The sequence below is a fragment of the Nycticebus coucang genome, chromosome 12, assembly GCF_027406575.1.
Source record: "Nycticebus coucang isolate mNycCou1 chromosome 12, mNycCou1.pri, whole genome shotgun sequence".
Classification (NCBI taxonomy): domain Eukaryota; kingdom Metazoa; phylum Chordata; class Mammalia; order Primates; family Lorisidae; genus Nycticebus; species Nycticebus coucang.
This window is the reverse complement of record NC_069791.1, coordinates 63,618,651-63,634,082: the sequence shown is the minus strand read 5'-3', so window position 1 is coordinate 63,634,082 and position 15,432 is coordinate 63,618,651. Positions and strand designations below refer to the sequence as shown.

General features: G+C 43.8%; 1 protein-coding gene and 2 pseudogenes across 1 annotated transcript in view; 1 reads left to right on the top strand and 2 right to left on the bottom strand.

Moving 5' to 3' along the window:
* Positions 1-9,009, bottom strand: part of EIF3B (eukaryotic translation initiation factor 3 subunit B) — a 31,479-nt gene extending 22,470 nt beyond the window's left edge. The window contains exon 1 of the mRNA XM_053554965.1: positions 8,006-9,009. Within this exon, the coding sequence (XP_053410940.1) occupies positions 8,006-8,510 (505 nt within the window). The 5' untranslated portion in view covers positions 8,511-9,009. The remainder of the gene's footprint in view (positions 1-8,005) is intronic.
* On the bottom strand, positions 2,429-3,563 carry LOC128561141 (myosin regulatory light polypeptide 9-like; annotated as a pseudogene).
* LOC128561970 (E3 SUMO-protein ligase PIAS2-like) overlaps positions 8,509-15,432 on the top strand; it is a 47,014-nt pseudogene continuing 40,090 nt past the window's right edge.

Below are 15,432 nucleotides of genomic sequence, written 5' to 3'. Positions count from 1 at the left end.
CTATATAAGAGAAAGATCCGCTAAATGAGCTTTTGTACCAAGAAAAACATTAATACATTAACAAATCTCCAATAAGCAAAAAGCAAATCAATTAACCTAAATGCTTTCTTTGTGAACAAACCCCTAGCTTGATTCACAATTTAAATATGAAAGAAATGGCAAGATGTTTTACTTTTTTTTTTTTTTTTTGAAAGTCTCACTCTGTCACCCAAGGCTAGAATGCCACAGCATCAGTCTAGCTCACAGCAACCTCAAACTCTTGGGACTCAAGTGATCCTGCTGCCTTAGCCTCGCAAGTATCTAGGACTATAGGTCCTGCCACTCAACTAGTTTTTCTATTTTTAGTGGAGACTGTGTCTGGCTCTTGGTCAGGCTGGTCTCCAACTCCTGAGCTCAAGCAATCCACCAGCAAAGTGCTAGTGGATTATAGGTGTGAGCCACACCCGTTTTGACTTTTAACTATTCACATTCATTCCCTTTGACTAAAAATGTAAACAGTCAAAATGTGTCAACTGACTTCTGGTAATAATGGCAAATATGAAGAGAATAATAAAAAATGACTTTAAGGCCAGGCATGGTGGCTCATGCCTGTAGTCCTAGCACTCTGGAAGGTTGAGGCTGGTGGACTGCCTCAACTCACGGTTTCCAGACCCGCCTGAGCGAGAGCGAGAACCTGTCTCTAAAAAAAAATAGACCAGTGGCGGGCACCTGTAGGTCCAGATACTCCAGAGCCTGAGCAAAGAAAGAGAATCTGAAGAATATATACTCTTTCAGAGAACCCTAGATTTCAAAAACATCTAAGCAAAATTGCATCCCAAACCAACTAAAACTGACTTTTTACAGATTTTAGCAAATATTTCAGACAACTTTTCTTTTAGTGAACACAAATTACTAGTATCTCTTTAGTGAACTGGGACAAAATAATAAAAAAAAAGAAAAACATGTCAAGATGACACACTTCTCCCACCCTCCTATTCCCAAGTATTTTCTTTTTCTTTTTTTCTTTTTTTTTTTTTATTGTTGGGGATTCATTGAGGGTACAATAAGCCAGGTTATATTCCCAAGTATTTTCATACTTTCTTGGGACCTGAACTAGATGGGCTTTCATAAGGCAATCAAGAAAAAAACTAAAGAGAGTGGGGGTTAGGGAGACACTGCCTGGGGTAAGTCTCCATAGAGCTGATAGCCAACTTTCAAAACAACTCCCTATCTAATAACCTCCATGTAAAAAAACTTTTTTTTTTTTTTAGAGACAGAGTCTCACTTTATCACCCTCGGCTCACAGCAACCTCCAACTCCTGGGCTTAGGTGATTCTCTTGCCTCAGCCTCCCAAGTAGCTGGGACTACAGGCGCCTGCCACGAGGCCCAGCTACTTTTTTGTTGCAGTTCAGCCGGGTTGGGTCTGAACCCGCCGCCCTCAGTATATGGGGCCGGCGCCCTACCCACTGAGCCACAGGCACCACCCTAAAAAAACTCTTAAGGACAAATCAAATAGGAGAGAGGGAAAGACTGAAGTGTTTTTCTTCCTCTCACACACCCTTCAAAACAATATGTCTGACATCAGATGTATTTGGGGGGTGTTCCCCTCACACTAAGCAATTCAGGGCACACCAGCTGGTTCACAATCAGTTCAGACACTATCTGCCTGCAAATGGTGGCAGATTCCACAGGCTGAGTGCTCAGTCTCATAAAACAGGCTCCCATTTCAGATACCAGTAGGTTGTCGCCTGCACTTCTTACTGGCAGTCTACAAAGCAGGGATCCCACTGCCCCCTCCTGGGGTCCATTCATTTGCTAGAGCCACTCCTGAAATTCAGGGAACACTTTGTTACATTTGTTCATTTATTACAAGAGATATTACAAAGGATGCAGACGAAGAGCCAAATGTAAGAGATGTACAGGCTGAGACGTGGGATGGTGTGCAGAGCTTCCACACACTCTCCAGGCCTACTACCTGTTCAGCTCTCCGAATCCTGTCCTTTGGAATCCAGACTTCACTATGTGGATGTGACTGATTATATTGTTGGCCACGGGTATCATCTCATCTTTCAGTGCCTCTCCCCTTTCACTACCCACCACCTTCTACCCCAGTGACCCTCTAATTACATGGTTGGTCCCTTAATGAGAAGCCTCCAGTAGATGGAAGCTACTAAAAGAAAGTAGTCACTATAGAGATTCCAAAGTTTTTAGGAGCTATGTATGAGCCAGAAACCAGGAACAGAGCCCAAATATATTTTCCTTGTATCACAATAGCCTTTTTGGAAGGCAGTATCAGAGCAGAGACAGGCATTCAAACTAGGAAACTAAAAAACATGCAAGCTCCTAAATTCATTTTTATAAGAGTTGAGGTCTTGCCAAGTTGCCCAGGCTGGCCTGGAACTCCTGGGCTCAAGTGAATCTCCTGCCTCAGCCTCCTGAAGTGTTGGGACTATAAGGGTGAGCCACCACATCTAGCTGAGCTTAATTAGCAGTAGCTTTTCTTTCTACGTGGTATATTTCAACCAGTATTATCTTTAATTTCATGAAATGCCTCACAAGGCTGTCAGGAGGCATCATACTTACAGAAATTAAGTCTGCTAATGCTCAGGACAGTGCCTCGCACAATAAGCAGTGTACTACTATTATTTCCATAACTTCAACCCAAAACTCAAAACATATTAAACATTTATGCCATTTCCTTTTAACCTAAAAACTTAAATACCCAAAGTGGCAACAAGAACGTTTGGCTGGAATTTGTAATTCTTTGTCTTTTGCTCCATGTTTAGGGATGTAGGTGAACTCAATGTAATTGAAATTCTCCTTTTTGTCAATAGGTGCTTCTTTATATGGCTCATCCACTTCCTTATCCATAAACCAATCTCCCATTGTTGTCACCAAGTCTCTCAGGTAATCTTCCTGAATAGTGCCAGCTGCTTCTTCATCAAAACAAGCAAAAAGAATTTCTCATGATATCTTCTGGATCTGTGCCATTTAACTTCTCACCAACCATGGTGAAGAACATGATGAAATTGGTGGGTCCTGGGCGGCGCCTATGGCTCAGTCGGTAAGGTGCTGGCCCCATATACTGAGGGTGGCGGGTTCAAACCCGGCCCCGGCCAAACTGCAACCAAAAAATAGCCAGGCATTGTGGCGGGCGCCTGTAGTCCCAGCTACTCGGGAGGCTGAGGCAAGAGAATCGCTTAAGCCCAGGAGTTGGAGGTTGCTGTGAGCTGTGTGAGGCCACAGCACTCTACAGAGGGCCATAAAGTGAGAGTCTGTCTCTACAAAAAAAAAAAAAGAAATTGGTGGGTCCTGGAGCCTCATTCATCATGACATCCAGATACTCATCAGTTAGATTTTTCCCCAGTGAAACAAGCATGTCATGCCATCTTCCTTGTCAAAATAACCATCTGTGTTTTGATCAATCACAATAAAGTCCTCTTTGAATTCCTGAATCTGTGATTGGTCAGGAATTTGCTAGAACATGGCAAAATACACTGGATGTTACCTGCTGAGGTGGTGTTGGTCTTTGCCCTTTTACTAGACATGGTGGTGGTTAAATCCCTGCACAGCCACAAGAATCCACCCGAGCACCTGTTTTCCTTTCACCACACTTCTACGCCAAGAATCAATGAAAACTAACACTTCTGCCCTCTACTTAGCAAACTGGAAATCCCAACTTTCTAATGTAAATTCTGTACAAATCCCAAACGTGATTAGTAATCTTGCCTAGACAGCCGTAAAATTACAAGGCACTGGGGTTAGGAGCTGGAACTGAAAGATATCTTTTTTTTGTTTTGTTTTGTTTTTTGAGACAGAGCCTCAAGCTGTTGCCCTAGGTAGAGTGCCGTGGCATCACAGCTCACAGCAATCTCAAACTCCTGGGCTCAAGCGAGTCTCCTATCTCTGCCTCCCAAGTAGCTGGGACTATAGGCGCCCGCCACAATGCCTGGCTATTTTTTGGTTACAGCCATCGTTGTTTGGCGGGCCCAGGCTGGATTCGAATCTGCCAGCTCAGGTGTATGTGGCTGGCGCCTTAGCCGCTTGAGCCACAGGCGCCAAGCCTGAAAGATATCTTTTAAAGTTGCCATCAGGCCAGGTACAGTAACTCAGACTTGTAATCCTAGCACTCTGGTAGGCTGAGACAGGTGGATTGCTAGAGGTCAGGAGTTTGTGACTAGCCTGAGCAAGAGTGAGACCCTATCTCTAACCAACAAGCCAGGCGTTATGGCAGGTACCTGTAGTCCCAGCTACTCGGGAGGCTGAGACAAGAGGACCATTTGAGCCCAGGAGTTGGAGGTTGCTGTGAGCTATAATGCCACAGCAGTCTACCAAGGGCAACATAGTGAGACTCTGTCTCAAAAAATAAAAATAAAGTTGCCACTAATGGATACTCACTAGATGAAACCATCAGTAAAAGTAGTCAAAACAGCCAGGTATGGTGGCTCACACCTGTAATCCCAGCACTTGGGGAGGCCAAGGCAGGCAGACTGCCTGAGCTCGTGGGTTCAAGACCAGCCTAAGCTAGAGTGAGACCCTCATCTCTTAAAAAAAGCAGGGCGTTGTGGCAGGTGCCTGTAGTTCCAGCTATGGGGGAAGCTGAGACAAAAGAATCACCTGAGCCCAAGAGTTTGAAGTTGCTGTGAGTTGTGAAGCCACAGCACTCTACCCAGGGTGACAAAATGAGACTCTGTCTCAAAAAAAAAAAAAAAAAAAGTAGCCAAAACAAGATTACAAGGAAATTTTAAAACAACAGCTGAAGAATGGCTTGCTACACATGTATTTGTTCTGGAACCTAATTATCACTCTAGTTTCTTATTACAGAACTCAAAAATTTCAACATGCTAAATATGATTTCAACATGCGGCGCCTGTGGCTCAAGGAGTAGGGCGCCCGTCCCATATGCCGGAGGTGGCAGGTTCAAACCCAGCCCTGGCCAAAAACCACAAAAAAAAAAAAAAAGAAAAAGAATTAAATATGATATCAGAAAATATTCTTTACTGCATTTTATTCTCAAAAATTAAGGTGAGAGCAGCTCTGTGCCTGTGGCTCAAGTGGCTAAGGCACCAGCCATATACACCTGAGCTGGCAGGTTCAATTCAGCCTGGGCCTGCCAAACAACAATGACGGCTGCAACCAAAAAATAGCTGGGCGTTGTGGTGGGTGCCTGTAGTCCCAGCTACTTGGGAGGCGGAAGCAAGATAATCACTTGAGCCCAGGAGTTGAAGGTTGCTGTGAGCTGTGATGTCACAGCACTCTACTCAGTGCGACAGCTTGAGGCTCTGTCTCAAAAAAAAAAAAAAAAAAATTAAGGTGAGAGCCAGGTGCAGTGGGGCATGCCTATAGTCTAAGCTGTGGGAGGGGGCTGCTTAAGCCCAGGAGTTGACAACACAGCAAGATCCTGTCTCTGAAAACACAAAAACAAAAAGTTAGGGTGAATTCTCTTTACTTTTGCATGTTTGAAATCTTCCATAATAAAAAATTAAAAGGACTTTCAAAAAGGAAAAGAAACTCTTTAAATTCCAAAAGGCAAGCCCTGTCATCAACCATTTTAGATTAATTTCAACACTTCCAGGAATATTAAAAATGTTACCTTAAAAAACAATTGCCACTTGAATGACAAAGATGCTAAAAAAAGAGGGAAAAGACAGTCAGGCAGATCATAGCATGCCAAGCATCCTCACTCCTGAAACTATAGGCAAATCCTTGAGTTACTTTCAACCACACCTACCATGCAATTAAATGGCCTGGTGAGATTCATCTGAATGTATAAGGCTTATAATTAAAAGCTCAGCTTTTATATAAAACTGTAGACTCCTCCCCACAGGCTCAAAGTGGGAAGGAGTGCCTGCAGTCTATAAGAATGTGCCCACACATGAAGTAACTACCCTATGAAGAGACATATCTCCACAATTACTAAGCAGCCCAAGCATCAGGTACTCTTGGCTCATGTATTCCCAATCTGTCTCCAGGAAAAACAGAAGCAAGCAATCCTCAAAACTAAGTAGCAAATATAAAGAGAAAGCATATTTAATGAGCCAAAAGAGAGAACATGTGGTGTTAAAACCTTGATCATCTATTTGCTTTTGACGGAAACCAAAGAAAGTGAAATATTAAACTCCATGTGTAAGTACAGATTAACACTGTTAATATGGATCAAAGAGGGCAGCGCCTGTGGCTCAGTGAGTAGGGCGCCAGTCCCATATGCTGGAGGTGGCGGGTTCAAACCCAGCCCCGGCCAAAAACCACTAAAAAAAAAAAAAATATGGATCAAAGAATAAAGAGGCAAGACAAGAACTCCAGCTCATCTTTCAGTCCCTTTTGGAAAGGATGGATACAGTTTCTCTCACTCCTTCCACATCACGCTCTGGCCCTATAGAGAACTCTTGTCATAAAACATAAACCCTACCTGAGCTACTAACCTCAAAAATCAGGGGCTCTTAAGAAAAGCAACAGCTTACTGAGTTTTAGTTCCTCAGGACCACGTGCCTCATCTGTCATTCTGGCTAACACTGCACCTAAAACCAACAAGACCCATAGCAGTCACCCAGCCTGGCCAGCCTTCAGTCATGTTAGCATCCTCTGACTGCCCCTAATTCTGGAAGTGATTCACATGTTAGAAATCTGTGAATGAATAGATGAGGTGAAATAATACCTTTTTAAACACTTAATTGCAGAATAAATACTCAAGAGCTCAAAGTAAAGATTAAACCAAAATGTCTATCATAAAATATATAAAAAAAAAATTGGTACATTAAAAACAAACAAGCAAACAAACAAAAAAACCCACACACACTGGCCTGGGTGATGGAGTCTGGTACCAGTTTTCAGCAACTGACTCCACCTTAAGGGACACATTTCCTCAGGGATGAGGAGCTTGGACTAAATAAGTGGTTCTCAACCTGTGGGTCGGACCCACAAGAACTGTATTAAAGGGCCACAGCATTAGGAAGGTTGAGAACCACTGAACTAGATGTTCCCACAATCATCACCAATTTCTGGTGTCTTTCCCGCTTTTCATGCTAAATGTCTTTCATCTTATGAGATAAAGTACCATATAACAATGGTCACAATAACTGACAGCCCTTTAAAAATGTTTAAAATAAAAGGTGACAACTCTATGGCAGTTCCCTAAACCTTCTTGGGGGTGTATCACTGACTACTTCGGTAAGGGTGTTTTTACTTTCCCCACTGTAGCATTAACTCAGTCAATATGCAGAGGCTGATGTGATTCCAAGGTGAAGAGATATAATTGCTGAAAAAAAAGCAAAAATGTATTAAGACTATCATTAGCCTTTAGAAGACACTTTAGGGGAAAAGCTCTTCCAGACAGGAAGCAAAAATAATGCCTCCAAAGGCAATCAAGATAGAAACCAAGGCAAAGCAAGCAGTTATGAACACTAAAACCTGAAAAAATAAACTGCCAAAACGTGGTGGTGTGCCCTACAGGCTTAGAAAAAAATGAACACCCAACAGGATTCTGACAGCCTGTCAGACTGGAGATGTCTGTGGAGGTAGACACTTCTGCGGTCATACCCCTGAACTATACCCCCAGCTGTGGTAGACACTTCGGTAGGGCAGGAGGACAAAGTCATCTGGCACTGCCACAACTTATTTCTCCAATCTAGACCTTTGAGAAGTCTGGGTGGTCAGCTCTGGGGGTACAAAGACCCAGAGAAGTGAGGCTGGGTCCTTGGTTTTTGCTTTTCCCTCAGCCACCGTGGAGTAATCTGCCTTATACCACTCTTCCAAATTTCTTGGTTCTAATGCAAATGCGAATGACTGCTCTCGAAGTGAACTCCATCCTGCCCACCTTTTTGGGGTGGGCGGAAGAAAGCGGGAAGTAAACGCCAGAACCCCTCTGTTATATATACTCAGAGACGACAGACGGAAAGTGATGACCCCTCTTTCGCTCACTTCGAGGAACACACGGACACCCTTGGTGGAACTAATACACGAACCAGAGACACAGGTAGACAACTTTTTGATACAAGGAAATCACAGCCACACTGACGCGCCCCTCACCTTCCTCGCTCACGTCGTCCACGAAGTCTTCAGGGTCGCTGAAGGAGGGCTCGTCTGCGTCACCGTTCTCCAACGCCCGAGGCTCCGCCTCGGCCGCGCTGCCTTCGTTCCCGGCAGCCTCCTCGGACGATGCCTGTGCCCGGCTGTCGGCGGGCTCGTCCCGGGACTGTTCCCCTGTAGCCTCGCCAAGCGTTGGGGTCGAGGGATCGGCCTGAGACCCCGGAGGCTCCTCGACAGACGGTGGCGAGGGCGACTTGGACGGGCCCAGGGTCGCCTCTGCCACTGTCTCCGCCCCGGCAGCTGGCTCGGCCCTCACCTCGGGCTCTGGCCGGGTCTCTCCCACCTCCTCCTTTGCGCCCTCGGTTCCCGCCGCCTCCGGAGCGCCGGGCCCAGCAGGTCTCTGCAGCTCCTCCTCCGGCGGCAGCTCGGCGGCAGGATGCTGTTGGCCGGGCTCGGCCCGCTCCTCGGCCGCCTCGGGCACCGCCACGTTCTCCGCGTCCTGCATGGGCCCGACGCTGCCTCCCAAGCAGGTCTGCCGCCGCCGCGCTTCCGACTCTCCCAGGCCGCACCGCGCGCCGCGCCGGCTACCGCCAAGCCATGTGCGCGCGACTGGGGAAGCCGCACCAGGGCTGCGGGGAGGGTCACCCACGCCCCGGTCCCTCACTACGAGCCTGAAGAGCTCAGATTCCCAAGACGGTGTCTACCAGAAATCAAAATAACACTTTCGTAGCAGGAAAGTGCTGAATTCCCTTCACCAAAGTTGTTTTCGCTTAATCAATAAACTCATTACGTTCAATAACTACCCCAGTTGCGGTAGCAGTTGGTTCCGTCCAATATGGCAGCCGCTCCCTTCCTTCTCCCATCAGGCAATAAGGAGAAAGACTGAACTATTTGTGGCACCGAAGGTAGGTATCACAAATCATCCTAGTATGCTAAATTGTTTGAGAATATAATCTAACTAAGAAATTAATACCATAAAAAATGTAAACTCAACAAACGATTGCTTGTGCTATCTGACTTTTAACCAGACCAACCGTTTTCCTTACGTTAGTAAATCCCCCCGTACAAATTGGGTTTTTAGACTTGTCTACTGACTGGGCAAAACAACGGACGATTCCAACATATAAAAGGAATTCGCGGGGAGCCAGCTAAAGCCAACAGTACTATAAATACGACGTCCCTGCGCAATACAAAAATGTCTTAAGAGTGGCTTGAATCATTCACGCCAAACCTCAGGCTAGCAGCCGGGACGCTGCCTTTCCCCTTACTAAATGGTGACGATGGTTTGACCCGTCCGGGAGTGCCGCCCCCTGACGCCAAGCGCGTGGGTCACGTGGTTGGGCGGGGCCAGGCGGCGTGCCGGTGTTGCCAGCTCCAGGAGCCTGGTGGGCTTAGCTTTAACTGCCTTTGAGCTTTAGAGTGGGGTTTGTGACGGGGGTTGTACCTCCTTGGGGGTCGTTTTACTCATGCTGAAAGCAAACTGGCCCCCCAGGGTTATCTTGTTACCGGACAAAGTAGGTAAATATGTCACATACAGTGGGAAAGATCTGGAAGGACGCACGTTTGAACCTAGATGGTGGGTTTATTGCTGTTCGCTAGAAAATTCTTCCAACTTTTCCGTACGTGTGAAAATGTTTATAATAAATTGTCGGAGGGGGCCGAGCACGGTGTCTCACTCCTGTAATCCCAGCACTCTGGGAGGCCGAGCGGGTGGATTGTCTGAGCTCACAGGTTCGAGACCAGCCTGAGCTGGAGCGATAACCCGTCTTTAAAAATAGCCGAGTGTTGTGAACGCCTGTAGTTCCAGCTACTTGGGAAGCTGAGACAAGAGAATCGCTTAAGCCTAAGAGATTGAGGTTGCTCTTACGCCATGGCACTGTATCGAGGGCAACAAGTGAGACTCTGTCTCAAAAAGTAATAATAAAAATAAATAAATTGTCAGAGGCGTGCACAGTGGCTCAGACCTGTTATTCCGGCAGAGTGGGAGGCGGAGGCAAAAGGATCCCTTGAGCTCCGCATTTTGAGCCTAGCCTGGGCCACATAGCGAGACCTCCATCTCTACAAAAAAAAATTAGCTGGTGGTGGTGGCGCCGGTGGTACCAGCTAATGGGAAGGCTGAGACAGGAAGATCGCTTGAGCTCAGGAGTTAGAACTTGCTGTGAGCTGTGATGATGCCACTGCACTCCAGCCAGAGTGATAGTGAGAGTCTGTCTCAAAACAAATAAATTAACTTTTAAAAATTGTAGTGGCTTGGAGCTTGTGGCTCAAGCACCCTAGGCACCAGCCACGTACACCTGAGCTGGCGGGTTTGAATCCAGCCCAGGCCGCCAAACAATGACGGCTGCAATCAAAAAATAGCTGGGCGTTGTGGTGGGCGCCTGTAGTCCCAGCTACTTGGGAGGCTGAGGCAGGAGAATCGCTTGAACCCAGGACTTGGAGGTTGCTGTGAGCTGTGACGCCAGGCACTCGACCCAAGACGATAGCTTGAGGGTCTTTCTCAAAAAAAAATAAAAATTGTAGGGAAGGGAGATAACTTAGGCTCCCGCTCAAGAATCCACCAGTGGAACAATCTGAGTCACAAAAAGAATAGAAAAACTTATGTTGATTGATATACATAATTTATGTTTAAATTTATTCATAATACTTTTGAAAGGAAAAAGAAACCCTTGCTGATCATAGTTTTAATATTGCTTGAGCTCAGGAGTTCCAGACCATCCTGAACAAGAGTGAGAGCCCCTATCCACTAAAAAAAAAAAGAAATAGAAAAATTAGCCAAGCATCATGATGGGTGGCCACAGTCTGAGCTACTCAGGAGTCTGAGGCAAAGAGGCTTGCTTGAGCCTAGGAGTTTGAGGCTTCTGCAAGCTATGATGATGCCACAGTATTTTATCCACGGTGACAGAGTGAGAGTCTGTCTCCAAAAAAAAAGGAGAAATTCTGACCCTTGCTACAATGTGGATGAACTTTGAAGGCATTGTGCTAAGTGAAAAAAAGCCAGTCACAAAGGACACATGAGGTATGGTTCCACTTTGAAGGTATCTAGAGTGATCCCATTCATAGAGTAGTGGTTGCCAGGAGCTAGGGGAAGTGGCCAAAGGGAGGTTGTTTGAAGGATACAGAGTTTCAATTTGGAAAGATGGAAAAGTTCTGGAGATGATGGTGTTGATGGTCATGCAATTCTGAATTACTGAATGCCACTTAAGTGTATACAAAAAAGGATTAAAATAGTAAAATGTCTAAAAAGGTATAGATAGATTAAAGTAGAAGGATATAGAAAGATATATGCCATGCTAACTTTAATAAGAAAGCTTGGTGTGGTGGCTCAGGCCTGTGGTTCCAGCCCTTTGGGAGACCCCTGCAGAAGACCACTTGAAACCAGGAGTTCAAGATTACAATGAGCTGTGATTGTGCCACTGCACTCCAGCAATAGAGCCAAGACTCTCCGAGGGAAAAAAAACAGGGAAGCAAGCAAGCTTGGGACAGGAAGTATACAAGAAATCTCTGTACCTTCTACTTAATTTTACTGTAAAACTAAAAGTGTAAAGTTGCTTTTTTTTATTTTTATTTTTAGGAAAACCATTTTTTTTTAATTAAATCGTAGCTGTGTATATTAATGTAATCATGGGGTACAATGTACTGGTTTTCTATACAATTTGAAATATTTTCTTTTTTTTTTTTTTTGTAGAGACAGAGTCTCACTTTATGGCCCTCTGTAGAGTGCCGTGGCCTCACACAGCTCACAGCAACCTCCAACTCCTGGGCTTAAGGCAATTCTCTTGCCTCAGCCTCCCGAGTAGCTGGGACTACAGGCACTCACCACAACGCCCAGCTATTTTTTGGTTGCAGTTTGGCCGGGGCCGGGTTTGAACCCGCCACCCTGGGTATAATGGGGCCGGCACCTTACCCACTGAGCCATAGGTGCCGCCCACAATTTGAAATATTTCCATCACACTGGTTAACATAGCCTTCATGGCATTTTCTTAGTTATTGTGTTAAGACATTTATATTCTGCATTTAGTAAGTTTCACATGTACCCTTGTAAGATGCACTGTAGGTGTGGTCCCTCCAATTACCCTCCCTGCACCCATCCTGCTCCCTCTCCTTCCCTCCCCTTCCCCTTTTCCCATATTTTTGGGCTATAATTGGGTTATAGCTTTCATATGAAAGCTATAAATTAGTTTCATAGTAGGGCTGAATACATTGAATACATTTTCTTCTAAAGTTTCTTTTATTAAAGGTAGAGTAGCTATATTCAGAAAAATCAAGCTTCAGGACAAAGAAAACTATCAGGAATAAAGAGGAACATTATATAATGATAAAAGGGTCAATTCTCCAAAAAGATAAAACAATCTTCAACATGTACACACCTAATAATAGAACATAAGAACACCTGAGAAAACTGAAAGGGAGAAATAGAGAAATCCATTAGTATACTTGGAAAGTTTAACACCTATCAATAGTTGACAGATCTGGCAGGCAGAAAATTAGTAAGGATATAGTGAACTGAGCAACATCATTCATCAACTGGACCTGACTGATGTAGAACAATAGCAAAATATGCGTTGTTCTCAGACTTCACACGGACTGTTCTTCAGATAGACCACATGCTAAGCCAAAAAATCACTTCTTAACAAATCTAAAAGAATACAAATTATATAAAGCATACCAAGGCCAAAACTGAACTAAATTAAAAATTAATAGGGCGGTGCCTGTGGCTCAGTGAGTAGGGCACTGGCCCCATATTCTGGAGGTGGCGGGTTCAAACCCGGCCCCAGCCAAAAACTGCAAAAAGAAAAAATAATAAAAATAATAACAAAAAGCTGGAAAATACCCAAATATTTGGGGAATAAGCAACACATTTATAAATAACAAGCAAATCGGCGGCGCCTGTGGCTCAAAGAGTAGGGCACCGGTCCCATATGCTGGAGGTGGCGGGTTCAAAGCCAGACCTGGCCAAAAATCACAAAAAAAAAGAAAGAAACCCTATAAATAACAAGCAAATCAGAGAAGTCTCAAATTTTAAAATGTTTTGAAATAAGTGAAACTACAACTGGTAGGGTCTGGCAAACCAGTGCTTAGAAGGAAATTTGTAACATGGAATGCCTATGTCACAAAAGAAAAAAAGACTTAAAATCAATAACCTAAGGTTCCATTTTAGGAAACTAGAGAAAAAAGAGCAATATAAGCATAAAGCAAGCAGAACTAACAAATTAGAGCAGAAATCACTAAAATTGAAAGTAGGAAATCAATAGAGAAAATTAATAAAATTAATTCATTTAAAAAATCAGTAAATTGATAAACCTTTATCCATGCTAGCCAAGAAAAAGATAAGACTCAGAATATTAATAACAGAAATGACAGAGTGGTCATTAGTACTGACCCCATGGATATTAAAGGATAATAAAGGAATATTATGAATAACTTTATGCCCATAAATTTAATAATTTAGATCAATTGAACCGAGTCATTAAAAAAAACAAATACATTACCAAAACTCACACAGGGATAAATAATCTGATAGGTCTATATCTATTTAAGTAACTGAATCCATAATTAGTAATTTACCAAAAAGGAAACCACCAGGCCACAATGGTTTCACTGATGAATTCTACCAAACATTTAAGCATCTACCAATGCTTTCATTTCTTCCAGAAAATAGAAGTAGAGGGAATACCCATTCTATGAGCCTGGCATTTCCTTTTTACTACAACCAGATAAAGACATTACAAGAAAGAACTATAAACCAATATCTCATAAACATAGAGGCAACAATCCTCAGTAAAATATCAAATCACGTTCAGTAATACATAAACAGATTATACACCACAACTAAGTGGGATTTATTCCAGGTATGCAGCCTGATTTAACATCTGAAAATCAATCAATGTAATTTACATTAGCAGAATAAAGAAGAACTATATGATATTAACATGCAGAAAAAACATTTGTCAAAATCCAACATCTATTTGTGATGAAAACTCTCAGCAAACTAGGAATTGAGGAGCCCTTCCTCAATGTGATGAAGAATATACAGCTAACATACTTAATGGTTAAGAAATCAAATGTTGGGCAGCGCCTGTGGCTCAGTGAGTAGGGCGCTGGTCCCATATACTGAGGGTGATGGGTTCAAACCCAGCCCCAGCCAAACTGCAACAACAACAAAAAAAAAGCCGGGCGTTGTGGCAGGCGCCTGTAGTCCCAGCTACTCTGGAGGCTGAGCCAAGAGAATCACCTAAACCCAGGAGTTGGAGGTTGCTGTGAGCTGTGATGTCATAGTACTCTACTGAGGGTGATAAAGTCAGACTCTGTCTCTAAAAATAATAAAAGAAGGGCGGCACCTGTGGCTCAAAGGAGCAGGGCGCTGGCCCTATGTGCCAGAGGTGGCGGGTTCAAACCCAACCCCGGCCAAAAACTGCAAAAAAAAGAAAAAGAAATCAAACGCTTTCTCACTAAATTAGGGACAAGGAAGGGCATTCACTCTGATTACTCCTATTCAATATTGTACTGGAAGATCCACCTAATAAAATAAGACAAGGAAAGGAAATAAATGGTATTGGGAAGGAATAAATGAAACTTTGTTCTCAGATAACATGATTGTCTATGTAGAAAATCCCAAAGAATCCATGAAAAAACACTTGCAACTAGTAAGTGATTATAGCAAGGTTGCAGGATACAAGGCTTATATGTCAAAGTCAATTGCAGTCCTATAGTAGCCATAAACATTGGAATTAGAAATTAAAAGCGGGTTATCATTTACATTACTGTGAGAGAGAAAGATATAAATCTAACATAATATGTACAAGACCTGCATGAGGAAAACTATACAACTTATTAAAGAAATCAGAGAATGGGGCAACGCCTGTGGCTCAAATATACTGGAGGTGGCAGGTTTAAAACTGGCCTCGGCCAAAAGCTGCAAAAAAAAAAAAAGAAATCAGAGAACGCCAGGTGTGGTGGCTCACGCCTACAATCCTACCACTCTGGGAAACTGAAATGGGTGGATTGCCTGTGCTCAGGAGTTCCAGACCAGCCTGAGCCAGAGTGAGACCCCATCTCTAATTAAATAGCTGGGTGTTCTGGCAGGTGCCTGTAGTCCCAGCTGCTTGGGAAGCTGAGGCAAGAGAATCACTTGAGCCCAGGAATTTGAGGTTGCTGTGAGCTGTGATGCCCTAACACTCTACTGATGGTGACAAAGTGAGATTCTGCCAACAAAAAAGGAAGGAAGGAAGGGGAAGAAAGAAAGAAAAAAATCAGAGAAGATCTAAATACGTGGAGAAATATTTCATTCTCGTGGATAGGAGTACAGAATGTTATTAAGATGTCAATTCTTATTAATATGTTCTTGAGATTCAATACAATCTCAATCAAAATCCCAGAGAAAAGGCAGAATAGCCAACACAAAATTGAAGAGAAACAAAGTCAGAGGA